Source organism: Carcharhinus amblyrhynchos, chromosome 17, assembly GCF_965287045.1.
Source record: "Carcharhinus amblyrhynchos chromosome 17, sCarAmb.v2.hapA, whole genome shotgun sequence".
Classification (NCBI taxonomy): domain Eukaryota; kingdom Metazoa; phylum Chordata; class Chondrichthyes; order Carcharhiniformes; family Carcharhinidae; genus Carcharhinus; species Carcharhinus amblyrhynchos.
The window spans coordinates 41,129,145-41,155,228 of NC_137340.1; the positions used below are offsets into that span (position 1 = coordinate 41,129,145).

The window sequence follows — 26,084 nt, forward strand, 5'->3', positions numbered from 1 at the left end:
GTATGCATAAGGTCTCTATTGTAATGAATGAGAGAGTCAATTGTGGTTCAACTGATGGGAGACTCTGCTCTGAATCCACTCCAGGTCTTGAGTGCAAACAAAATCAAGGCTGACACTCCAGTGTAGTACTGAAGGAGTTCTGCATTGTTGTAGTCATTGTCTTTCAGATGAGATGATAAACCGAGGCCCCGTCTACCTGCTTGGATGGATGTAAAAGATCCCATTGCACCGATTCAAAGAGCTAGGGAGCTTTCCTCATTGTCTCAGGCCAACATTCATCCCTCAGTCAGTGAGTTCAAATTAGCTTTTGTGATTCCTGCAACAGTGAACACCACTACAAAAAATACTTCAATGGCTGTAAAGGTCCTTGAGGCATGAAACTGTGTTCAAGAACATGTTACCACCTTATAGAGACAATGGTACAAATCTTGGAAAGCTACCGTAAGAATGAGTTCTGGACAACCCCTCATTAAAAGCAGAAAAGCGTGACCTCGAAATACAACAAGGCCATAGTTTTTTGCCTTTTCAGAAAATAGAGGGAAGCAAAATCAGTTTCTGTGTTAAAAGATTTATTTAGTCAACATTATTGCAATTGAAGTCAATGTTTCACACATTATTATAAACAGTTCTGCATCAAGTAAAATTTTTTGCTGAAGTCAGGCTCCTGAACTGCCTTGTTTTGGGTTAGCATCCGTCCCCGATAAGATCTGTCCACGTGAACAAACTGACCAGACAAAATACAACCTTATTTTGTGACCGTCTTTCACAACCCTCTGTTGTAATAAAGGTCTTCTTCTGTTGTGGCTGACTGGATCAAAGGTTCAAGATTGCTCCGTTTTATCTGAAATAAAATTAATAGTTTAGAATCTAAAAATAAGGATTACTTTTCTTGGAGAATAAATTATTATCTACTTTTCATTTTTGCCCTGGCAACGCCCCAAATCCATGACTGGATAAATTTCCACTGGCTACCTGCTACCTCATTCACAAGGCTCTACATAACATGATCGAGATACTGGCATGTAGGTGGGGCAAGAGGAGCATCAGTGATTTAGTGGTTTCTCGGGCTGGAGGAAGGTTTGTACTGGAGCACTACAGGAGACAGTGCAGGGATCCTGAGACATAATAATGATGCACACCTTGGCGTACCGAGCACAATTTCAAAGTTTGCAGATGATACAAAATTCAGAAGCATTGTGTTCTGTGAGGAATATAGCGTACAACTTCAAAAGAACATAGATGAATTGGTGGAATGGGCAAACTGGTGGTGGATGGTGTTCAATGTAGAGTAATGTGATGTGATTCATTTGGTAGCAAGAACATGGAAATGGGTTCAGGAACAGGTATATGTGTTTAAGCCATTGAAGAAGATAGATTGAGAGAGTGGCTAATAAAGCGTACAGTATCCTAGGCTTCATTAAAGGGCACGGAATACAAAGCAAAGAGGTTAAGTTGAGTTTGTATAAGTCATTAGTTTGGCCTCAGCTAGAATACTGTGTCCAGTTCTGGGTGCTGTACTTTAAGAAGGGTGCGAACAGTGCAGAAAAAATTCACAAGATTGAAGTTCCTCATCCCAGGAACCAGTAAAGAAGATATACTGGAGTAGGTTCCCTTAGGAAAAAGGAGACTGAGACAAGATTTGATAGAGGTATTCAAAATTACGAGGGATCTGACTAGAGTAGAAAAGGAGAAATTGTGTGAAAGGATTGTGAATGAGAGGGCACAGATTTAAAGTAATTAGTTAAGATGATAACGAGGAAAACCTTCTTACGTTGTGAGTGGTTAGGGATTGGAATGCTCTGCTTGAGAGTGCGGTGGAGGCAGGTTCAATCAAAGCTTTCAAGAGGGAATTAGGCTGTTATTTTTAAAGAAAAGAACGCGCAGAGAAGGCGGGAGAATGGAACTAGAGATTTGCTGACTCCGAAAACCATGCAGACACAATGGGCGCAATGGCGTTCTTCTGCACCTTAACAATTCTGTCATTCTAGTGATCAGCCCATCCTATGGCATCCATGGATGCATTCCTCACTGCTGTAGTGAACGAATACCTGGCTCACTTTATTCCTCTTCTTCGAGGAATACTGAAATCAGCTGTGTGATTACCATCGACAAACTCAACGAAAAGGATCAAACTCAAGACATTTCTAATTTGGAAACTTTGATACCAATAGTATTGAGGGCTGCCACATATTGGACAAGCCCCACATTCCATTTCTGAATTGTAAACTTCACCCTTTGACCTCAACTGCCTTGAATTATCATAGAATCACTATAGTGCATTCATGTCTGCACCGACAGCAATTCCACCCAGGTCCTATCCCCCGTAACTCCACACGTTTACCCTGCTAATTCGCCCTGACACGAAGGTGCAATTTAACATGGCCAATCATGTTAAATCACATATCTTTAGACTGTGGGAGGAAACTCATGCAGACAAAGGGAGGAAGTGCAAACTCCACGTTAATAGTCACCCAAGGTTGGAACTGAACGCATGTCCTGGTGCTGTGAGGCAGCAGTGCTAACCACTGCGCCACTATGCTACATCTGTTGTTGAAATTGTCATTTGTGCCTTTTATACTTGTCTGTTCAAACACACTCCTGACTAGTTTTGCATGTTCTTCCCTCCCTAAACTTTAGGTCAGCCAAAGCTATTGTTAGTGTCCTACCTTTCTGATCCTATTTTCTATGTTTCTAGTGCCCTACCTCACACCAAGTACCGTTTACTCATCATGTGCTAATTAGCCTACACTGACCGCTGGTTATACAATGCCTTGATATTTACATTCTTGCCTGTGTTTTCAAATCTTTCCATGGTCTCGCCATTCCCCATCTCTGTAATCTCCTCCAGCCCCATAATCCTCCATGATATCTGTACTCTTCTAATTCTGGCCTGTTATGTATCCCTTATTTTAACCACCCCACCATTGGTGAACACATTTTCAGTTGCCCTGACCCTAAGCTCTTCAGTTCCCTCCCTAAATCTCTCTGCCTCACAAACTTACTTTCCTCCTATTAAAGCTGCCCTTATAATCTTACTCTTTAACCAAGATTTTGGTCATCTACCCCAATATCTACTTCTGTGCTTCTGTAACAAGTTTTATTTTATAGCATTGATCATTTGAAACACCTTAGGACATGTTTATCCTTAAAGGCACGATATAAACACAAGTAGCTGGTGTTGAATAGGAAACAGAAAGTGCTGAAAAAGCACATGAGGACAACTAGTGTCTATGAAGAGGAAACAACAGATTTTGACATTTTCAGTGCATAGTCTTCTTCAGCACAAAGTACTGAGAAATAAGCTAGCATTTTAACACAGTGCAGAATAAACCAGATATCATTAACCCATGATTTGTTTGTTGCACCAGCGTTTAAGACTTAACTATCCCACTATCAACATATTTCATCTGCGTCACTATTTCTAAACATGGATCTTTTCTGATCTCTGTTCCTTCTTAGAGATGGTTCCACCAGTTCGGTAATATTTTTCCCTCTGGCACGAGAAAGGTAGCTTACCATTTGTGATCCACCCAGGGCTGTAGAAGAATCTGTCTATTCTCCTGATTATAGAATCTCCGACCACTCTCCTATTGCTGTGACCCACCTGCCTCTCAGCCCCACTCTACTCAAGATGGTTTCCTGCCCTCCATTTCATGCTGTTGCTCAGGAAGATTCTGTTCTGAGTCACTCTTTGTCAACCTTACAGTGCCCAATTCCAGTTGTCTACTGGACAGTTTAACTATGCTGGGTTCCCTCCACCTGTAACTGTGATATTACTCCAGATCAGGCTTGTCCAACCTTTACAGTAGGGGGCCATATTTGGATTTCTTAATCGGTCAAGGGGTTGATAACCACATTTCAGAGAGATAACAGGTGGAATTCTTTGTTTTTTTTGTCTAAGTGTGAACTCAAACAGGAAAAACAGGATGCAGATATACATATTAAGTTGTCTTGGGCCACACAATTCCAGTGTCAACACAAAACGTTGCTCTCTAAATGATCATTAGGAGGCTGGGTGACACAGTGGTTAGCACTGCTGCCTCACAGCACCAAAGACCTGGGTTCAGTTCCAGCCTTGGGTAACTTCACTGTTTGTGTAGAGTCTGCATACACTCCGGAGTCTGCATGGGTTTCCTCTGGGTATTCTGGTTTCCTCGCACAGTCCAAAAAGTGAAGTTCATTTGTTTGTCACAAGTAGGCTTACATTAGCACTGCAATGAAGTTACTGTGAAAATCCCTGAGTCGTCAAATAGGAGGCAGAGAGTGGGGGTCAATGGGTGCTATTCGGATTGGCGGATGGTGACTAGTGGAGTGCCCCAGGGGTCGGTGCTGGGGCCTCAGCTATTTACCATTTATATAGATGATCTGGAGGAGGGAACCGAGTGCAGGGTGTCGAAATTTGCTGATGACACCAAGATTGGTGGAACGGCAAATTGTGCGGAGGGTGTGGAGAGTCTGCAGAAGGATCTAGATAGGCTGGGCGAACGGGCCAGGAACTGGCAAATGGAATTTAATGTTGGCAAGTGTGAGGTGGTCCACTTTGGTAGGAATAATGGTAGAAAGGATTATTACTTACGTGGTGAAAAACTGCAGCAGGCGACGGTGCAGAGGGACCTCGGGGTCCTTGTGCATGAGTTGCAAAAACCCAGCTTGCAGGTGCAGCAGGTGGTCAGGAAGGCGAATGGGATGCTGGCCTTCATAGCGAGGGGGATTGAATATAAAAGTAGGGAGGTCTTGCTGCGGCTGTATAAGGCATTAGTGAGGCCGCAGCTGGAGTACTGTGTGCAGTTTTGGGCACCGTACTTACGCAAGGATATTTTGGCCTTGGAGGGAGTGCAGAGGAGGTTTACTAGGCTGATACCGGAGTTGAGGGGGTTGAGCTATGAGGAGAGGCTGAATAAACTAGGCTTGTACTCGTTAGAGTTTAGAAGAATGAGGGAAGATCTCATTGAGACGTATAAGATGATGAATGGGATGGATAGGATAGAGGTGGAGAGAGTCTTCCCGCTCAGAAAGGATAGTAGGACTAGGGGGCACAGCCTCAAGATAAAGGGGGGGGCGGTTTAGAACGGAGTTGAGGAGGAACTTCTTCACTCAAAGGGTGGTGAATCTCTGGAATTCTCTGCCCGTTGAAGTGGTGGAGGTTACCTCGCTAAATATTTTTAAGACGCGGGTTGATGGGTTTTTGATAAGAGAGGGGATTAAGGGTTATGGGGAGAGGGCGGGAATGTGGAACTAAGCCACGACAGATCAGCCATGATCTTATTGAATGGCGGGGCAGGCTCGAAGGGCTAGGTGGCCTACTCCTGCTCCTATTTCTTATGTTCTTATGTCACACTCCCATGGCTGTTCGGGTACACTGAGGAAGAATTTAGCATGGTCGATGCACCTAACCAGCATGTCTTTTGGACTTTGGAAGGAAACTGGAGCACTCGGAGGAAGCCATGCAGACACGGGGAGAACTCCACACAGACAGTGCCCCAAGCTGGGAATTGAACTGTACCGCCATGCAAGACTTAGGTCCGTTGGCCTTGCTAAAATTCTCCCTCAGTGTGCCTGAACAGGTGCTGGAGTGTGGTGACCAGGGGATTTTCACAATAACTTCATTGCAGTGTTAATGTAAGCCTACTTATGACACTAATAAATAAAACAAAAAATAATGTAAAAGATCTTCCTCCTCTGACCTAATCATCCTTTCAACCCAAGCTTAAATTGCAACATCTTGCTTGACTTTCAACAACCTGAAAAAAAAAATCAGCTGCTCTTCATCACGTTGCTATTTGTGGGAGATTGCTGTGTGCAAATTGGCTGCCAGATGTTTCACGTTACGCTATGCTAAGCAAATACTTCATTGGCCGTAAAACATTTTAGGTCACCCTGACATCACGAAAGGTGTTAACTAAATGCAAGTTCATTCTTTTTATTTCTGTTTAAGTTACAGCGAGAAATGATAGTATTAAACCAAATAATGGAGTAAAAAACAGATGTAAAGGCAAGTAGAAAACAATCTGATAACCTTTCAGGCATCAAAAGGCTGGCAAGAGAGCTGGAACTGCTTGCAATAAACACAATAACAGAATTAGGAGTAGGATGTAAGTGTTAAACTCATCACATACCTTCCCTGTCTGAGGATACAGGCTGAAGGAGATGGGTACCATCAGTCCAAGTACAAAGGCAGTCATTATATGTCTAACAGGAGCAAGAGCAAGTGGAAACCTTCTTATGAAATTCGTCCTACAGGAGAAAAAAAATTGAGTGCTCAACAGTAATAAAAATGTACACAATTGTATAAAAACACAAAATTGGCATTTGTACGCATTTTGTTTCAGTTGCTTGGGCCCTAATCTCTACAATTCTTTCATTTAAGAAATTCCTGTGTGCCAGCCTTGGTTCAGTCACTAGCAATCTCATCTTTGAGTCAGAAGGTTCCAGGTTCAAGTCCCACTTCAGGGCTTGAGAACAAAAATCAAGACTGACACACCGGTGCAATACTGAGGGAATGTGGCACTGCTGGAGGTAGAGAACATCCAGATGAGAGGCCCATATCTGCCTGTTCAAGTGTATGTAAAAGATCCTATGAAACTAATTCAAAGAAGAAGACGGGGGTTTATCCTGTGACCTGGCCAATATTTATCCCACAACCCACATGACAAAATAGCAAAGTCATTATCTCATGGAAGGCTGACTGTTGGCTGTTGTTACAACGGTGTGACTAAAAGTAATCCTGACTTCAAAAAGTACTTTGTCAGCTCTCGGACACTTTGGGATATCGGTGCTTGTGAAAGACACTATAAAAATGCTGGTTTTTCTTTGTTTCCTTGTGAATGTTGTAGAAAAGCTAAAAGAGGCAAAGGTATGGGGAAATAAAATCAAGCGAGTAAATGCTGGAAAATCTCAGCAGGTCTGGCAGCATCTATAAGGACTCGAAATGTCTTTTCTCTCCTTACAGAAGCTGCCAGACCTGCTGAGATTTTCCAGCATTTCCTCTTTTGGTTTCAGATTCCACAAACTGCAGTCATTTACTTATATCCAGAAGAACTTTTCAAATGCAGACAATTAAAAAAATAACAAAACATACTCAAGCTTATAAATCAAAGAAAGGGTTTAATAAACAAACTTCATTACTCCAAACTTGGGGCCTTGCTCTGGACTAATCCAAGTTCCCCACAATTCCCAACAGGTTCTTATTTATAGTGCATCAGCTAGTCAGCTGACTATCACATCATTCTGTAACTGGTCCCATGTTTTACTGGGTCAGCTGACTCTTACAGCTCGCCAACATTGGTCACATAACATCCGATACAAAGTTGTTATCGGTTACGTTTTAACGAAACTGTTTTAAGTTCATGCACTGACAGTTTTTAAATCCAATTTCACAGTATTTAGAGAACAATACGGATGCATAATTTGGATAGAGTCAGTAAAGCAATGTAAGACTGTTTCAAAAATATTTCCTACCTTTGTAAACAGCTGACAAGTATATTGGGTACAGCTACTGTAGCTCCGACTAACACTGCTCTAGAAAGTGCTGTCTCTTTAATTGCCTAGATAGAAGTAAACATGTTTTGAAAATTGTTCGCTAATTTCATAATGAAAGATACAACTTCGAAGCATTTTGATTCTAATACATAAGTTTGTTTAATCCTTTATCATACTTAAAACACTGAAAAATCTTCAGATTACCTTACTTCAGAGATCAATCAATAATAATGAACTAAACATCAATTAAGATTAACCAAATAATTGCAACCCCGCACCCCCTTCAGATTGTGTCTATGTGGAATTTAGTTTCCACCAAAGATTCATATTAGAGAATATATCAGTGTTAAACAGCACTGTTACTGGAACAGTATCCAATTTCCCACAATTTTAATGGCCTTTTCAACAACAGAATACATTTATATAAGCAAAATACCGTAACACTTCAGAAGTCGAGGAAAATGAATGCCAAGCTAAAGGTAGAATACGAGGATGATAAAAGGCTTCTTGAGCGATGTGGATTTTAAGGAGGGTTTTGGAAATGGAAGGTGAAAATATTTTGAGGGGGGAATTCCAGGGTGGGTGACTGCAGAGAAAAAACAGCAGAGTCCAAAACTGTCCTCACCTTATGCCTTTTCCCTTTCTAGTAATTAAGAGTGGTTAAATCCAGTAACTGTCTTCTTCCACTCCCTACTTCAGGGTGACCAAGAACCACTGAAGCACCTCAACTACTGCTTGGGCAAAGATGTATTGGCTCAGCGTAGGTCGAGAATGCAACTTGGATCATTAATATTTGTTGTGTGTGTGTCAGAACTTATTGGGTAACATTCGGAATAATCCTGAGGGAGTTTACAATTTTAAATTATTTCTTGTTACTTGTCTTGATTGAAGTACATACAGGTGATGGGCATTGATTGGATTGTTACTTGACACAGAGACACAGGAGTGGAGTGGGGAAATCAGGAAATGTATATCTGTAATGTTTCTCACTGCGAATAAATCTATTTCTGGTAAATATAGGATTTGGATTCTTCCTTTTCCAATGGACTATTAGGAAAATAATATTCCTTGATCTTTCTAGCTTTCATTCCATATTAATATACTGAAAAAGACAACCTTCAAATCAAGCCACCAATAGGCCAACAATTGCAGTATTTACCAATGTGGGACTCTTAGGACAACCTGGCACTGGGGAAACGAATGAAGACATCATTACAGTCTAATGATCAGACTCAGAAAACAGAAACAACTTTCAAATCTTTGGATTCGCCTACGTGGAACTGTAGCCACAGTAAGAAGTCTCACAACACCAGGTTAAAGTCCAACAGATTTATTTGGTAGCAAATACCACTAGCTTTTGGGGCTGTGGACCTGACGAAGGGACAGAGCCTCGAAAGCTAGGAGCGTTTGCTACCAAATAAACCTGTTGGACTTTAACCTCATGTTGTGAGACTTCTTATGGTGATTACCCCAGTCCAGTGCCGGCATCTCCACATCAGAACTGTAGCCACACAGTAACAAAAGATGCATTTATCTTTTAAATAGGGTAGAATAAGGTAAATAAAAGTTTATGATTTGAAGTTCCTTTTATTTGTTTTTGGGATGTGGGTGATGACAGAAAGGTTGCCTTTAGAAGGTGATATGCCGTCTTCCTGAGGTAACAATTGTTTGCTAGGTCATTTCAGAAGGCACTTGGAGAAACACTGGAGGTCTAAAGAGGCATGTGGGACCAGGAAACTAGATTAGAATGTCATGAACAGGTATAGTAGAATTAAAAAGGATAGAAATTATGCTATAACTTTGAAAAGTCCTGGATAGATCACACCTGGAGTACTGAGAGCAATTCTGGGCACCACACCTTATAGATAACATATTGGCTCTGGAGGTAGGGCTGCACAAATATAGAGGCATACCTAAATTAAAGAACATGATTACATATAAAGGGTGGTGGAGGTTTGGAACTCTCATCCGCAAATGACAATTGATGTTAGATCAATTGTCAATTTTAAATCTGAGATGGATAGATTTTTGTTGCCCGAAGGTATTAAGGAAAAGCAAACTGAAGTAAACTTTATTTATCAGTCACAAGTAAGGCTTACATTAACACAGCAATGAAGTTACTGTGAAGTTCCCCTAGTTACCACAATCCAGCGCCTGTTCGGGTCAAATCACCTAACCAGCATGTCTTTCAGAATGTGGGAGGAAACTGGAGGACCAGGAGGAAAATATGGGGCATATAAGAAATTATGCTGTAGATTAGCCATAATCTCTTTGAAAAGAGAAATAGCCGCATGGGGCTCAATGTCATACTCCAGTTCCAATGTTTTTATTAGCAGTCAACCACACAGAGCAGACTTGAAGGCAGTGAAGATTCTGATGGGCATATTTAGGGTATTTTGTTTTTGGTGTCAGCGTGCAGATTGAATTCAACTTCACAAAATGACGAGGTGTGAACTTAGAAATTCTAGTTGTCACTCCACTTACCTTAGTTCCAGCTAATTGTGAGACTCCTACCACATTTCCATTTTCATCCACAACTTCAATTCCTTTATCAAACTCAAAGCCTCTAACTATTGCCACGTTCAGAGCACTTGCAAGCGCTGTGAGGAAAGAGCAGTGAAATCAAAACCGGTCTTAAATAAATATTAAAATCAAACGTTAACTAGTAGCTTATTCTATCCTGTGAATTTTTCCTGAATGTAAACCTTAAGATGTGACAGACGCCAATTAATTTTCAGCTAGTCGCACTTCAACACTTTCCAGGAAAGCTGATGGGGAGGTCACCTTGGCTTTTTCCTCATACTTTCCAGTAGTGATTAGAAGGCACCCATCCCTCCTGCCTCTCCCCACCATCCCTGGAGTGTGATAGTGGGCAATTTAGCTGCTTCGTTAATCATTCTACCAATTCTTCCCAAACAAAAGCCAATGGCTTGTGAAAGTGCAACAAGACAAATTTGTACTCCAATTGTCTCTGATCCTGTTGGGAAAGCTCCCCACCTTATTCCAAACAGCTAGACTGAAAACTATAACAGAAAGCTTAAACCTGAAATGTCTGAAGAACAAACTGTGTAACACAGTTGATCTTATGCCTTTATGCGGCCCTTCCATTGAAATTACATCATTTCTTTTGTGTCAGAACTAAATTTCTACCCATAATATGATGGCTGCAATGCCTTCCTACTCTGTCCCCACCATCATTATCAGGGAGAAATGGTGAGAATGTAGAGTAAGGAGCCCTTCGACAATATACTTGCATCTCAACCTCCCACTGCACTAACCTGCCATAGTGATTTGAAAGAACAATGTTCCCACTACTCCATCCAATTGTCTACTTACCAAGTACGGGCACTGGCAGAATCTTTCTGAACACAGTGTACGCTACAGGATTGTTAGGTACGTAGCGATTCATTACAAACTGAGGAAAAACCTAAATTTTAAAAGATTTTAAAAATTGCTATTTAGAAAAAGGAAGTGAAAACGTTTCATGTACAATGCAGAACACGCTTAGGATTTTTGAAGTAACAGTACACTTAGCTAAATAACGACAGTCATTTCTGAATTATTATTTTCCATCAAGCAATCCATTCTGAAGTGCATGTGATTATCAGATGAGGACAGGATTGATTACGTCCCCCTTCATTGAACTGTAGGACAACATTCTTTGGTTAGGCTGATAAATGAAGAGCACCTTTGGTTCAATGCTGAAGTACTTTCAGTGCCTGTGGAACCAGTTCACAACACAAGTTAGTGCCTTGAGAAGAGGTTACACAAGAGAAAAAAATGGAGGGGTAAAGTTGTGAGAATATTAATGCTAGGTACCACAGCATTCCAGGACTAAAGCCATTCCGTTTGATCATGCCTTTGCAAACCTTCACTGCATTCTAAAAAGCACTCCCAGACAAAAAAAAAGGCATTGAAGTGAACATGTTTTAACAAAAAAATAGCAGTAGGCAAGGGCCCCGGGATATTATTGTTAGACTATTAACCCAAAATTTCAGCTTATGTTCTGGGGACCTGGGTTCCAATGCTGCCATGACAGATGATGGATTCAATAAAAATGACCATGAAACCATTGCCGATTGTCAGAAAAACTCATCTGGTTCACTAAAGTCCTTTAACAAGGAAATCTGCCATCCTTACCTCATCTGGCCTACATGCGATTCCATGTGGTTGACTCTCAACTGCCCTCTGAACAAGGGCAACTAGGGATGGCAATAAATGATGGCCAAAAAAAATTAAAGGAGTGTTCTAAAGTGAGCTTAGTGCTTACTAAAAGTGTTTTGTCAAACACAAAGATAGAAAAACAGACAGTATGCACACAGTCTGAATTTTACAAAAGGTTATCACCTTTAAAGGGCATTTAGCACTAACCTAGCTCAGTGTAACCCAGAAAGAAAATATTTCTCACTCTTCACTGTTTAAGTAGTGACAACAAGATTATTCTTTGGAGTCTAATGTACACTAACAACTAATATAGACACTCCATGAAACAATTGTTAAATCAGATATTTTTTCATAAAACACATACTATTATGATTACATACTCCCAAACATGTAGTATAGGACACAGCTCCAACCGAAAGAAGAACTCGTTTTAGAGGAATCTTTTCATCCTAAAAAGAAAATGCATTAGATTAGATCAAATTCAATATGCAGATAAAATAATTGACAATTGAAATATTTTTGAAATATTTTCACTTTTTGAATAGGTTAATAATTTTCTTACATTTAAAGATTTGTAGTTCTGTATATTCAGGAACAGAGTTATAAAGAGACAATCTTTCTATACAGCTGGCTGTGTGATGAGTCTGGATTTCTTCTGTTCAGAATTGGTTTTTAATTTTTCCTATGTAATTTGCAGTCTTTGTTATGAACTTTAATTTTAACACCCCCAGATATCAACTCTCCTCCTCCATTTGCTTGAAGCTAACTTCAACCTTTGTTCTTCTATAGCTTTCCACCCTTTTTCCGAGTCTGTGGAATACCCCTTCTAATTTTGGCGCTAGCACTCAGATTTAGCAAGGAGGAGTTAGAGGGGTCGACTGTACCTTCACTGTGTCTAGGTTCGATATCTCGACCTCAAATAGTTCATCCAGTTTTACCATTCTTTGCCATTGTGAGATTTACTGGGCTACTTAAGCATCAATGATATTAGTGTGGAACTTCAGTCCCTTACAGACCAGACTGGCTCAAGATGACAAGGCTCCCTCCCTAAAGGGCAGCCTTTATGATAATCTGACTGTTGCATGATGATTGTATATAGGGAAGGATTTTCCTCTCCCTTTATTAGGGAGAGGATCGGCAGGAATGGAAAATCCCATGGGAGTCCGAAACTGGGGTTTACGCTGGCAAAATTTCCCATTACACTACACCACCTCCCCCCCACCCCGCCCCCAAGGATGTAACGGGAATCCCGGCGTTCAATGTCAGGATCCTTACTCGAACACATTTATATATCATTATCAGGCCTTTACGTCTAATGATCTCCCCTCCTGTTAGATTGTCCATTCACTTTGTTAATGAGGGCACACCAACATGAATCAAAGTAGGTCTCTCAGGACATGCTCTTAGTGAGCAGAATCCCCTGCCAGAGGGACTGTATCGCTTGTGCGGGGACCGGGGGGGGGGGGGGGGGGGGGGGGGGGGGGAAGAGAGAGAGAGAGAGAGAGAGAGAGAGAGGGGAGGATGGTCATGCCTGGCTGGGGGGAATGGGGAATCTTCTATTTTTAATTTCTTGTATCAGGGCACCCTTCTTTTAAAATCAAAGTTTCCCCACCAGTGCGACGTTGTGGGATATGGCCCTTCATTCGGTTTGGCTATGAGCTAAACAACATGATGGCTCCTGTGCCGTTTTTCTCCACTCACTGCGCTAGCTGCCACTATTTTACGAAAATTTCGCCCCTCGTTTTCTGGAATCATTGTACACAGTAAAAATATTTTTTTGATCCAAGTTAAAAGGAAAGGCACACTTACTTTACAAGTGGTTTTATTTCTGTTTGCCAAGTTGTATCCTGCACTATATGACTGAAAGAGGAACTACAAAGGAGGAAAAGAACAAAAATATATTTTCTTACTACAAGCTTTATGGAACATAGTAAACACATTGTGTTATAGATACCTATTGCAACATAAATAGTGTAGAAAACAGGACTTTTTTTGGACTTAGTTTAGTATTTCTATTCATTGATGGGTCTGTACTCGATGGAGTTTGGGAGGATGACGAGGGATCTCATTAAAACTTCCAGGATACCGAAAGGCCTGGATAGGGTGGAAGTGGGGAAGATGTTTCCATTAGTCGGAGAGACTAGGATCTGAGGGCACAGCCTCAAGTAAAAGGACAACCCTTTAGAACTGAGATGAGGAGAAATTTCTTTGGTCAGAGGGTGGTGAATCTATGGAATTCAGCAATACAGAAGGCTGCGGAGGCTAGCTCATTGAGTGTATTTAAGAGAGAGATAGATAGGTTCTTGATTAATAAGGGGATCAAAGGTTATGGGGGAAAGGTGGGAGGAGGGGGTTAAGAAACCTAGCAGCCATGATTGAACGGTGGAACAGACTCAATGGGCTGAATGGCTGAATTCTGCTCCTATATCTTATGGTCAAATCTATGTGCTGTAAAATTGAGTTCAGAATTACAGCGAGACTGAAAATGGTGGAAAGTCTCAGCAGGTCAGATAATATCAGAGGAGAGGTCAAACAAATTAACGTTTCATGAGTGAACAGGAGTACAGAAAGAAATGGCAGGACAGTGATTATACATAGGAATGGGACAATGGGAGATGGGGTAGGGGCAATATCAACAGATTGTGCTTTTTTATTTGGGGCAAAACCTATTTTCTTGTTCAGATTGGATGTAAAAGATCCCATAGCACTATTCTGAAGAAGAGCAGGGGGGTTATCTCTCAATTATTGTCACAAAAAGAATTATCTAGTCATCATCATCACTGCTGTTTGTGGGAGCTTGATGGGAATAAAATGGCTGCCATGTTTCCTACATTCCAGTGGTGACAATACTTCAGTAAAAAATTTCAAAGCATCTTGGGATATCCTGTAGTCCTAAAAGATGCTATATAAATGCAAGGCTTTTTTCCTTTTCTTTTCTCAGTTTGCTGGTTCTTTATGACTAAGCTATCTCCAATAATTGGGATTCATCTGCTTTGTATAAAAGGAGGTAATTGTTTCTCTTCTCCATTTTGGTAGTACTTAGACCATAAGACATAGGAGCAGAATTAGGCCACTCGGCCTATTGAGTCTGCACTGCCATTCAATCATGGCTGATATTTTTCTCATCCCCATTCTCCTGCCTTTTCCCCATAACCCCTGATCCCGTTATTAATCAATAACCTTTCTATCTGTCTTAAAGACATTCAGTGTCCTGGCTTCCACAGCCTTCTGTGGCAAAGAGCTCCACAGATTCACCACTCTGGCTGAAGAAATTTGTTCTCATCTCTGTTTTAAAGGATCATCCCTTTAGCCTGAGGTTGTGCCCTTTGATGTAATAAAGATAGTTCATCCACAATTCAGTCATGACTCCCTATAACATTTTGTTCTTTGTTTTATGGTTCTATGCCTTTTACTGTAATTCATGTCATCTTTTAGTTATGAAGGTTTCATAAACATACAAGTGTTAAATAAATCCTTTCACCTATAAAGTCAAATTACTTTATCTGTGCTTCAGATTGATAATGGATCAAGTTTAATTTTGTTTTCGATACTTAACCTAGACGTTACCCAAACTAGTAAGCCAATGCTTTTAAAAAATGTATTTTGGCTAATGCAACAAACTACTTACGAAGTTGAATTCTTGATAAATACACACATATTGCTACATTTACTGGGAGAAGGAACACCAGAGTCAACGTTCTTACTCCTCTGATGTTTGTACATCTACTTCTTGGCACATTCCCACCGATTTAGTGGGCTGTGCTTTAATCTATTTCCCTCATTGTTGTGTTTTAAATGTTACACTTAAAAAAAATCTATTTTAACATTGCTGACTTTCTGACTTGATCTGATGAGAATAGGTTGACAAATTCTCCCAGTTGCTGGTTTCTCACAGGAATACTATGTTATTCACACTAACTTTCAAGTCCAATGTGGGAAGCGAAATTGGTCCAGCTAGGAACCATCATCACCTGCCAAAATACAGCTGGTTTCATTCCTTTGTGAGGCAGAAGCATGGCCACAGCCTGAAAGTAAAGAGGAATTAGTTAGATCATTTGGAATTGTATAATAGGCATGTTTTATTCAAGCTATATATTCAGAGGTGCTACAAGTTTAAATCTACAGGCAAATCCATAGAATTTAATGAAAAATCATCACATGCCCAAAGATAATACTCTATTTATTAAGCTCCTTATACGTTGAAAATTTCCAGCTTTACAAGGCATTGCTACACAATCTTAATACAGGAGCATTCTTTATTGCAGAACAATAAAGAATTCAGAAAATTGTAATATTGAAGTGACATAAACATCTCCTCTGATTCAGTGAGGAGAAAGTTAATTCCTAATCTAAATGTAACCATTCAAATAAATATATTGGAATTTGAGCTCTTACCAAAGGGGCAGCAAGGGGTGTGAATGCTGAGAGAAGGAAAGAAAGAGTCATTAGAAACAGTTATGGCACAGGTGGCAGCCAGTCATGTGTCTGTGCCAGTCCACTCTAATTCCACCTTCAAATACTTGGTCTGTAATGTTATTGGTTATAGTATATTAGAACATAGAACATTACAGCGCAGAACAGGCCCTTCGGCCCACGATGTTGCGCCGACCAGTTACAAAACAACGACCCACTAACCTAAACCAATCCCTTTTCGTCCATAAACCTATCCACGGATCTCTTAAACGCCCCCAAACTAGGCGCATTTACAACTGCAGCAGGCAAGGCATTCCAATCCCTCACCACCCTCTGGGTAAAGAACTTACCCCTGACATCCGTCCTATAACTACCCCCCCTTAATTTAAAGCCATGCCCCCTCGTGCTAGATTTCTCCATCAGAGGAAAAAGGCTATCACTATCCACCCTATCTAAACCTCTAATCATCTTATATGTTTCAATAAGATCCCCTCTTAGCTGCCTTCTTTCCAGCGAAAACAACCCCAAATCCCTCAGCCTCTCCTCATAGGACCTCCCCTCCATACCAGGCAACATCCTGGTAAACCTCCTCTGCACCCTCTCCAAAGCCTCCACATCCTTCCTGTAATGTGGGGACCAGAACTGCACACAGTACTCCACGTGCGGCCGCACCAGAGTTGTGTACAGTTGCAACATAATGCTGCGACTACTAAATTCAATCCCCCTACCAATAAACGCCAAGACACCGTATGCCTTCTTAACAACCTTATCTACTTGATTCCCAACTTTCAGGGATCTATGTACACATACACCTAGATCCCTCTGCTCATCCACACTATTCAAAGTCCTCCCGTTAGCCCTATACTCGACACATCTGTTATTCCTACCAAAGTGAATTACCTCACACTTCTCCATATTAAACTCCATCCGCCACCTCTCGGCCCAGCTCTGCAACCTGTCTAAGTCTTCCTGCAAACTATGACACCCTTCCTCACTATCTACCACACCTCCGACTTTGGTGTCATCAGCAAATTTACTAATCCACCCAACTATACCCTCATCCAGATCATTAATAAAAATTACAAACAGCAGTGGCCCCAAAACAGATCCCTGAGGCACACCACTCATAACCGAACTCCATGATGAATATTTACCATCAACCACCGCCCTCTGTCTCCTATCCGCTAGCCAATTCCTGATCCAATTCCCTAGATCTCCCCCAATCCCATACATCTGCATTTTCTGCAGAAGCCTACCATGGTGAACCTTATCAAACGCCTTACTAAAATCCATATACACCACGTCCACTGCCTTACCCCCATCCACCTCTTTGGTCACTTTCTCAAAAAACTCAATAAGGTTAGTAAGGCACGACCTACCCGCCACAAAACCATGCTGACTATCTCCAATCAATTCATTACTCTCCAAATAACTATATTAAGTGCATTTCCAAGTCCTTTTTAAATGCAATGAGGATTTCTGTCTGTATCATTTTTTCATGCAGCGAGTTCCAGATTCCCAATGATCTCTGGGTGAAAGAAAAATGACTTAATCCATCTCCTAAAATTTATATTCTTGATTACTGACTTCTCTGCTAATGGAAATGGGTTCTTCCTCTCTACCCTCCCCAGACCTTTTATAATTTAAATCCTGTGTTTCAAAGAAAGGAACCCCAGCCCATCCAAATCTTTCTCATGGCTAAGATTCTCCATTCCTAGCCACCTCAACACAAATCTTCTCTGTATCTTCTCTATTGCCATCACATTCTTCCTAAAATGTGACCAGAACTGCGGTCTAGCCAGCGTTCCACAAAGCTCTAGCTCTTCCTATCTCTTGTTAGCGGAGGTATAGAATGCATCTCATTTTTCTCCTTAACCACCCTATCAATCTGTTTGCTATCTTCAATGATCTGTAGGTGTCGACTCCAAGGTTCTACTAAACTTCCCAACGTTTAACCATCTATGTATTCCCTGGCCTCGTTAGCATCACCTCACACTTCTCCAGATTGAATTCCATTAGCCACTGTTCCATCAGCTGGCTGGTCTGGTGAGCGCATCCCACAGTCTATTGCTTTCTTTTGCATTACACATGTTGGAGATGCATCAATTACATTGTCACGCATGCTAGCTAGCAAAACAAACCATTCGTTTTGAACTTTTTTTTTGATTGTTAAGAGCAATCAGGGGATTATTACAAGGAGTTGCCAACGTGCAGAAAAACCTTCCAGTATACAGTCTCTGACTGGTCTTCTGCATGTTGCTCCAGTACAGCAACTGGACTTCTTGACTTTGAAAGGGTCAGGCCAGGTTTGCAAGCATATGTCACAACCGGATTCCAGATAAGCCATCAGCAACGTCACAGGATATCAATTCTCATCCTGAAATAAAAGAGGAAGTGCACAAACATTGAACAAGACTGACCTGAAGCACGGAATATTGTTGGCAACACATCACCAGTGTCTGGGTGAACCGAAGACTAAGGAAACAAGATGGTAAAGAAATAGATGTTACATTAACTCCATCATTGGTAGACACAAAATGTAACTTTTAAAATTTATTTATGGGATGTGGGCATCGCTGGCTAGGCCAGGACTTATTGCCCACCCCTAGCTGCCCTTGAGAAGGTGGTGGTGATCTGCCTTCTTGAATCGCTGCAGTTACCAAGATGTAAGTACACCCATATTGCTGTAAGGGAGGGAGTTTAAAGCAAAATCATTTGAGTATTTTTTGCCAAATCGTATGGTGCATGTAATGAGAAGCAATTGTATTTGCTACAATCAGATCTAACTCAGGCAGACATTTGTACCAGTAACAAGAGGTGTAAAGTGATAAGATTTTCATCTACATCAAGTGATTGCTAAACAGGGAGCAAGTGGTGAAGTGCTGCAAGAGATCTCTTATAAAAAAAGGAATTGTGTGATCAAAGGTTAACAGACTGTTCCCTTTTATCACAAGGGGCTGGAAATACAAAGGGGATGTTATGTATTGGTTGTATAGAGTTTAATAGGCACCTCATCGAGGTATTTCCTCAAGTATGAAAGACTGAAGAATAAACTAATCAAGCTTTTAAAATGTTAAGAGGATTTGATACAAAGAAACTATTCCCTCTGGTTGGGGAATCCAGAACAAGGCGACATAATCTCGAAAGACAAGGGAGCTGATCAGGAACAAAGTGAGGGAGTATTTTCTCCACACAAAAATCTGGACCACTCTCTATCTCAGGTACTAGGGCAATTTGAGTTTTCAAGACTCAAGATTTTTTCTTAGGCAAGGGTATTAAGGGATATGAAGCAAAAGTGGTAAATGACACTGAGGTACAGATCAAATATGATTTAATCAGGTGGTGAGGCTGTTTGAGTGGTTAAATGGCTGACTCCTGTGTCTAAGGCCAAACAATGCATATAGTGGATTTTCATTTTGTTTAGCAGGTTTTAGCTTCTTTCCCTAAGTAGCCCACTTTCCTAAATTTATTAAATAGGTTAATAATTCTCTTGTCCCTGCTTTGTATCACTGCTTGCATCAAAGAGCAAACCTTATCCTAAGCCTAAGTGGGCAGCATGGTGGTTGGCATTGCTGCCTCACAGCTCCAAGGATCTGGGTTTGATTCACGCTTGGGCCACTGCCTGTGTGGAATCTGCACGTTCTCCCCTGTCCGCATGGGTTTCCTCCTGCACTCTGAAAGACATGTTGATTAGACGGATTGGCCAGGCTAAATTCTCCCTCAGTGTACCTGAGCAGGCATTGGAATGTGAAGACTAGGGGATTTTCACAGTAACTGTATTGCAGTGTTAATGTAAGCCTACTTGTGAGACTAATAAATAAACTTTAAACTTAAGCCTGTGCAAAAGCTTTTTGTAGGTGGCATGATGGCACAGTGGTTAGCACTGCTGCCTCACAGCGCGAGGGACCCAGTTTCAATTCTAGCCTTGGTGCACATTCTCTGGATGCAACTGTTTCCTCCCACAATCCAAAGATGTGCAGGTTAGATGGATTGGCCATGCTAAATTTTCCTTTAGTGTCCCAAAGATGTCTAGTTTAGGGGATCAACAGGGTAAATGTGTGGGGTTACAGGGATAGGGCAGAGGGGTAGGCCTGAGTAAAATGCTCTATCTTGAATTGGTGCAGATTCAATGGGCTGAATGGCCTGCTTCTGCACTGTGGGGATTCTATGATATACTTCTCTAAATGCTATCCTTAAGAGATGTGAAAAAGCAGACAATACAGAGGTGCAAACTACACATTTACCCGTTCTCCTTTACTTGTGGAGAAGGAGCAAATCCTCACGTCATGTCTAACCTCCACAGGACTAAAGAAATTCAGTGATAATATTGCTGCATGGGAATTACAGGTGCATCCAAGTTGACAATTTGAAGTCTAAAACTTTTGGATTCAAGGAAATGGTAGAGGTGAGGAGTTTAAACAACTGTTCAGAAAGACCAGGCCAGAATTCAAAGCATTCTATTAGAAGTATCTTTCACCAGCTTGTTGTTTGCTGTTCACGTGGGCAAACTACAAAAATTTCCCATTTATCCCGCGATTAAAATTATCAAGAAGAGTCTGATTATCTCAATGCTGTCTACAGGACCTTGCTGTCTACATGTTGGTTGGCAACTTGGCTGACAATCCATTAGTCACTGCAGAATCTTTACAATGCAGAAGGTGGCTATTTAGCCCATCAATTTCTCTGAGTCGTCAGTCTGCGGAAGTCTCTTCCTCAGAGTGGACGCAGGGTCAGTAAATATTTTGGAGGCTGAGTTAGACAGATTCTTGATTGACAAGGGAATCAAAGGATGTAGGGATAGACAGGAAAGTAGAGTTCAGATCACAATCTGATAAGCCATGAACTTATCGAATGGCGGAATGGGCTCGAGAAGCTTCTCCCCCTCTTAATTTGGATGTTCCTGTCCTTTTTTTCACATGCCCATCTGTGATGACTTCAATCAGGCCACTGAGGTTGGCCTATTGGAATATGAACTCCCTGATTAAGGAGTGCCTTGTTTTTTGTTTCAGGTGGTTCCCCTCCTTTTAGGGAACTGCCCTTTTTGTGTTGTCCTTAAGTCAATTTGATTTTGTTTATTTGGTTCAACACTAAAGATATCCCTGATTAAGGAGTCAATTGATGGACCAATCAGGGAGTCTTTTCCTTGTATTTAACTGGGATTGTCAGTTCCTCTGGCACTCCCGAAGGTAGATTGCGACTGATAGCACTCTGTTTGCTGCTGTTGGAATTGAAAATAAAGGGATTTTGGTGAAGGGACTTCTGCCTCTGAAGACCTATTATGCCATCTTTAATGTATTACTGATATTTTTGGATAACGAGTACTGATGGAGTTATAGAAAGGATCTTCTTCAGAGATTCAACATGCCCTTGATGAGCTCAGCCAGTATTCAAAAAAACGTTGCTCACCAGAGTAAGTTTCAAAGCTTCTTTAATCTGTAAGAGCAAAAGGTAAAATGATTTGAAAAACAAATTGAGCAGACTAACACAAAATCAAAAACAAGCTACAATAAATGAATAAGCTATAAAGTGAAAACCTGCCAGAAGATGTCTATCTCTAACAGTAGTTGATATTTGCTGTCTATCTCACTCACTTTTTCATCTTTCACTGTCTCCTTCAGACTCGGGGGGCTGTCCCGAAGCAGAGTTTGAGCATTCTTGATTTCCTTCTGTTGAAGAATTCACAAGTGCAATTTTTAAAAACAGTTCAGATGGCTTTAATTCATCAGAAACAACCATCTATAATTACCTCTGACAAACTTCGGCTCATTAACTTGAACACTGCACAGTGTCACATGGTATCCCCAAGTCCCTTCCATTAATCGTAATACCTGGAAATCATTTGCTCATTGGGTGATATGGCCACTGGGAATGCATCAGATCCAAAGGTCTGTTCCATTAAGTGGAAGGACACAGATTCATGGCACAAGATTCCACTGTGGGCTTGAAGGCAAAGAGGGGATTTGCTTCACCAACGACATTGCAGCATAACAACCTGGACAAAGGGTGTGTTTCAAAAGCAGAAAAATGTCAAGGGAATATCCTTGCACCTCTTGGCAAAGGATGGAAACATGGAAGAGAACCAACCACTTGCTCCTCTCCATTGCGATCATGTGGAGAGACTCTTGGGTAGACTTACCAACCATTGCATAGAAATGGATGAATCCACCGATCAGACTGGGCAAAAAAGGGGAACAGAACACTGTTCTTTTATCTTCCTATCAATGTAAAAACCGAAAGAGCTGAAGATCTCACCTCCAAAAGACAGTAAGTGGCAACATAATTTACAAACATATTCATAAATAAATACAATGTGAGGAGCAAGACTGAAAGACAGATATTTCCCCTCCACTCATGATAAATTTGTGCATTTGTGAATGTGAAGGGCATCCTGTGTCTCAATGTTTTCAGTGAGCTTATCAACAGAAGGGGCATCTGGGTTACTCTAAGTTGTAAAGGTGGCAATCCTGGGCTAAACAATAGGTTCATAACAATAACCTCAACGAATACAGTGCAAAGCCATCTCATACCTTGTGGACAAGATAATGTTGCAGTTGAAAGGAAATACGAGCTTTTCTCACATTCCTTTGTGCTTGGTAAATGGCGGTGAGTAGTTCCAGCATGTCAATCGAATGGTTTGGGGTTTTTGCCCACAGAATATCTAAGATGTTCTAACACTGATTCAAAGTGGCTGTCTGTCAATTGATTCAAGCAGCAATTCAAAAATAAAAGTCTCTACAATTGAACTCATGCCTTCTAATTACCTTACAGGCATCAACCAACAAAGAGTTTGGTTCAAAATAATCCACCTTCCTGTGGATGAAATGAGATTATCTGAAAATGTTGATGACACATTCAGTCTTCAATCAACGTTACTTCAGTTCTGAGTTGGACTTTCATCACTGTGGCTTCGATTTCGCTCTCAGCTGTACACAGATCTGGCATTGTTCAAAGTGGGTCAGCCAACCCATTATATTAGGACAACAGAAACATTTACCTTATGACTCGCAATGCACTGTACTGCACTGCAAGAAAAAGACCAGCTTACAAAGGATCATCAGGACTTGGAACGTCAGCTCTTTTCTCTCCTTATAGATGCTGCCAGACCTGCTTAGATTTTCCAGCATTTTCTCTTTTGTTTACATTTATATTGTGTCTTTCACAACCTGGGTATATCCCAAAGCACTTTAAAACCAATAAAGTCATTATGAAGTGTGGTTGCTGGTGTAATGTCAGAAATACGAAAACCAAATGATGCACAGCAAGCTACCACAATGTGACAATGACGATAAAGTACTTCTGCAATGTTGATTGAAGGCTAAGTATTGGCTTAAATTACTCCCCTGCTCATTTTTATATCACACAAAAGATCTTTCACATTCACCCAAGGGGGCAGATGGGGCCTCCATTTAACCTTTCAGCTGAAAGGCAGCACCTGTGACAGTGTGGCACTAAGTGATAGCTATTGACCCACAGCTAACACTGCAGCTAAGGTGGAACTGCATCTATTCTGCACTGACCCTCTTATGGCTGCAAAATTTAATCACTGTTAATAGATTGAAGTCACACCTAGCACAAAGGAAGATGGTTCTGGTTGTTGAAGGTCAATCGTCTCCTTCCAGGGCATTGCTGTAGAGTTCCTCAGGGTGGTGTCTGAGGCCCAACCATCTTCAGCTGCTTTAACAATGCCATTCCCCCCATCGTAAGGTCAGATGTGGGGGAGCTTGTTGATGGTTACTCAACCATCATTCGCAACTCCTCAGATACTGAATATATGCAGCAAGACATGTACAACATTCAGGCTTGGGCTGAAAGGTAATATTTGTGCCACAAAAGTGCCAGGCAACCTTCATCTCCAACAAGAGAGAATCTAATTGTGTCCCCTTGACACTCAATGGCTTTACCATCGCTGAGTACTGCACTATCAACATTCTGGGTGTTAACATTGGCCAGAAACAGAACTAGACTAGCCATATAAATACTGTGACTACAACAGCAGGTCAGACGCTGGGAGTTCCCTGCTGAGTATCTCACCTCCTGACTCCAAAGCCCCTCTGCAATCTACAAAGTTCAAGTCAGGAATGTGATGGAATACTCTCCAGTTGCCTAGATGAGTGCAGCTCCAACAACAGTCCATCTATTACCTTCAACATTTACTCCCACCACTATAGCTGTGTGTACTATGTACAGACTGCACTGCAGGAACTCACCAAGGTTCCTTACGCAGCACCTTCCAAACTCACAATGTCTACCACCTAGAAGAATAAGATGCAGGGAGAGGCAACGGCCTAGTGGTATTATCGCTCGACTATTAATCCAGAAACATTAATGTTCTGGGGACCCAAGTTCGAATCCTGCCACAGCAGGTGGTGGAAATGGAATTCAATAAAAAAAATCTGAAATTAAAAATCTACAGATTCCCATGAAACCATTACCAGATCTGGCCTACACGTGACTCCAGAGCCACAGCAATGCAGTTGATTGCCCTTGGTCAACGAGGGATGGGCAATAAATAGTCAGCCAGCAAAGCCCACGTCCCAGGAATGAATGAATAAAAAAGCAGCAGATAACTAGGAACAGCACTACCTGCATGTTCCCTTCCAAAACATCCACCATCCTGATTTGGAAATATATTGTGGTTCCATCACTGTCATTGGGTCAAAATCCTGGGACTCCGTCCCTGACTGCACTGTAGGTGTACCGACACCACATGGACTGCAGTGGTTAAGAGAAAGCAGCGCAGCATCATCTTCTCAAGGACAATTAGGGATTGGAAACAAATGCTGGCCTCGCCAGTGATGCCACACCCCGTGAAAGAATTAAAAATATGACAAGTCATGAGGCCAATTAGATTTCTTGCTAATGTTCAAATATGCTTGCAGATAATCAGATGATTCATCAGACGCTCCATTAGATTAGAGAAAACCGGATTGAGATGAGTGGCTTGCATTTCATAGGAATGTATTTATTATAGTTAAAACTAACAAAGTCTTATCATTTAACTCATTATTACTGTGGGACCTTGCAGTGTGCAAACTGATGTTGCTCTACATTACCACTATATTTATAAAGCATTTGATTAGTTGCAAAGTAGTTGGTACGTCCTGAGGTTGTGAATGGTGCTACAAAATATCAAGTCTTTCTTGTGTTTTTCAGATATAATACTGAATTGTAGTATGTGAAAGCATCTCCAAGCCAACATGATCTTTCTTCCTTACTAGGATTTTGATTGAGAGCTATAATGACACAGTGCCATGCTGGAGGGAGGCTCTATTACGTGCTGTTACACTCCAGAAAGCCTGTAGTTGAAGGATAAGACTGAAGCCAATTTTTATACACATTCATCAGCATTGATTTACAGAGGTGCACATTACCAGCACACATCTCTGAATCCAACAACCACAGTTTCAGTCTGCTCCTATTTATGTTCCTTTCTTAAAAATACCAAATGGGTGTCTTGAATGTGCTGCCAGAGGTGGTGGAGGAAGCAGGCACATTAGTAACACTTAAGAGGCATTTGAATGCGTAAATGTATAGGGATGGAATAGAGGGCTATGGGCCAAGTAAGGGCAGAAAATTTATTTTATAGTTTAGTTAGGGCATCACGGTCAGCACAGGTTTGAAGGGCCTGTGATTGTGCTGTCCTTTTCTTTGTTCTTTGTTCAAAGCCAGTGCGCAGAATGGATGTGTCAAGCTCTGATCCATCTCCTTGCTTGCTCCAAAAACCAATTCAAATTGAATCAAATTCATGGCTCCCCCACGAAAAAAAAACATACTTGATCCAAGCAGACAACAGGCATTACACCTGATCCTACTCTGGATCTTAGTTAAAAGGTAGAGAAGCACAAGTGAATGGCCACCACCTGACTACAGCAAAACACAATTAATATGTGACTGACGCAGTAAAGGACAGGCCTTAACTGGTGACTTCAGGCAGTGGTCCTTTCACTTATTCTATAGATGCTGGCCCTGTCCCATTTCCAAATAGTTTCACTTTACTTCTTCTTACCAGTGGTTAAGAATTTAAGAGC

The 26,084-nt window shown here is 41.3% G+C and overlaps 1 protein-coding gene across 1 annotated transcript in view; it reads right to left on the bottom strand.

Moving 5' to 3' along the window:
- Positions 1-552: 552 nt before the first annotated feature.
- The window catches only part of sfxn4 (sideroflexin 4), a 31,055-nt gene continuing 5,523 nt past the window's right edge, over positions 553-26,084 (bottom strand). Inside the window, exons 3-14 of the mRNA XM_080205854.1 lie at positions 21,648-21,722; positions 21,463-21,489; positions 18,477-18,531; positions 16,039-16,064; positions 15,615-15,668; positions 13,453-13,515; positions 12,024-12,092; positions 10,816-10,906; positions 9,964-10,079; positions 7,459-7,544; positions 6,117-6,234; positions 553-841 (exon numbers count right to left, since the gene is read on the bottom strand). Of these exons, the coding sequence (XP_080061980.1) occupies positions 764-841; positions 6,117-6,234; positions 7,459-7,544; positions 9,964-10,079; positions 10,816-10,906; positions 12,024-12,092; positions 13,453-13,515; positions 15,615-15,668; positions 16,039-16,064; positions 18,477-18,531; positions 21,463-21,489; positions 21,648-21,722 (858 nt within the window). The 3' untranslated portion in view covers positions 553-763. The remainder of the gene's footprint in view (positions 842-6,116; positions 6,235-7,458; positions 7,545-9,963; positions 10,080-10,815; positions 10,907-12,023; positions 12,093-13,452; positions 13,516-15,614; positions 15,669-16,038; positions 16,065-18,476; positions 18,532-21,462; positions 21,490-21,647; positions 21,723-26,084) is intronic.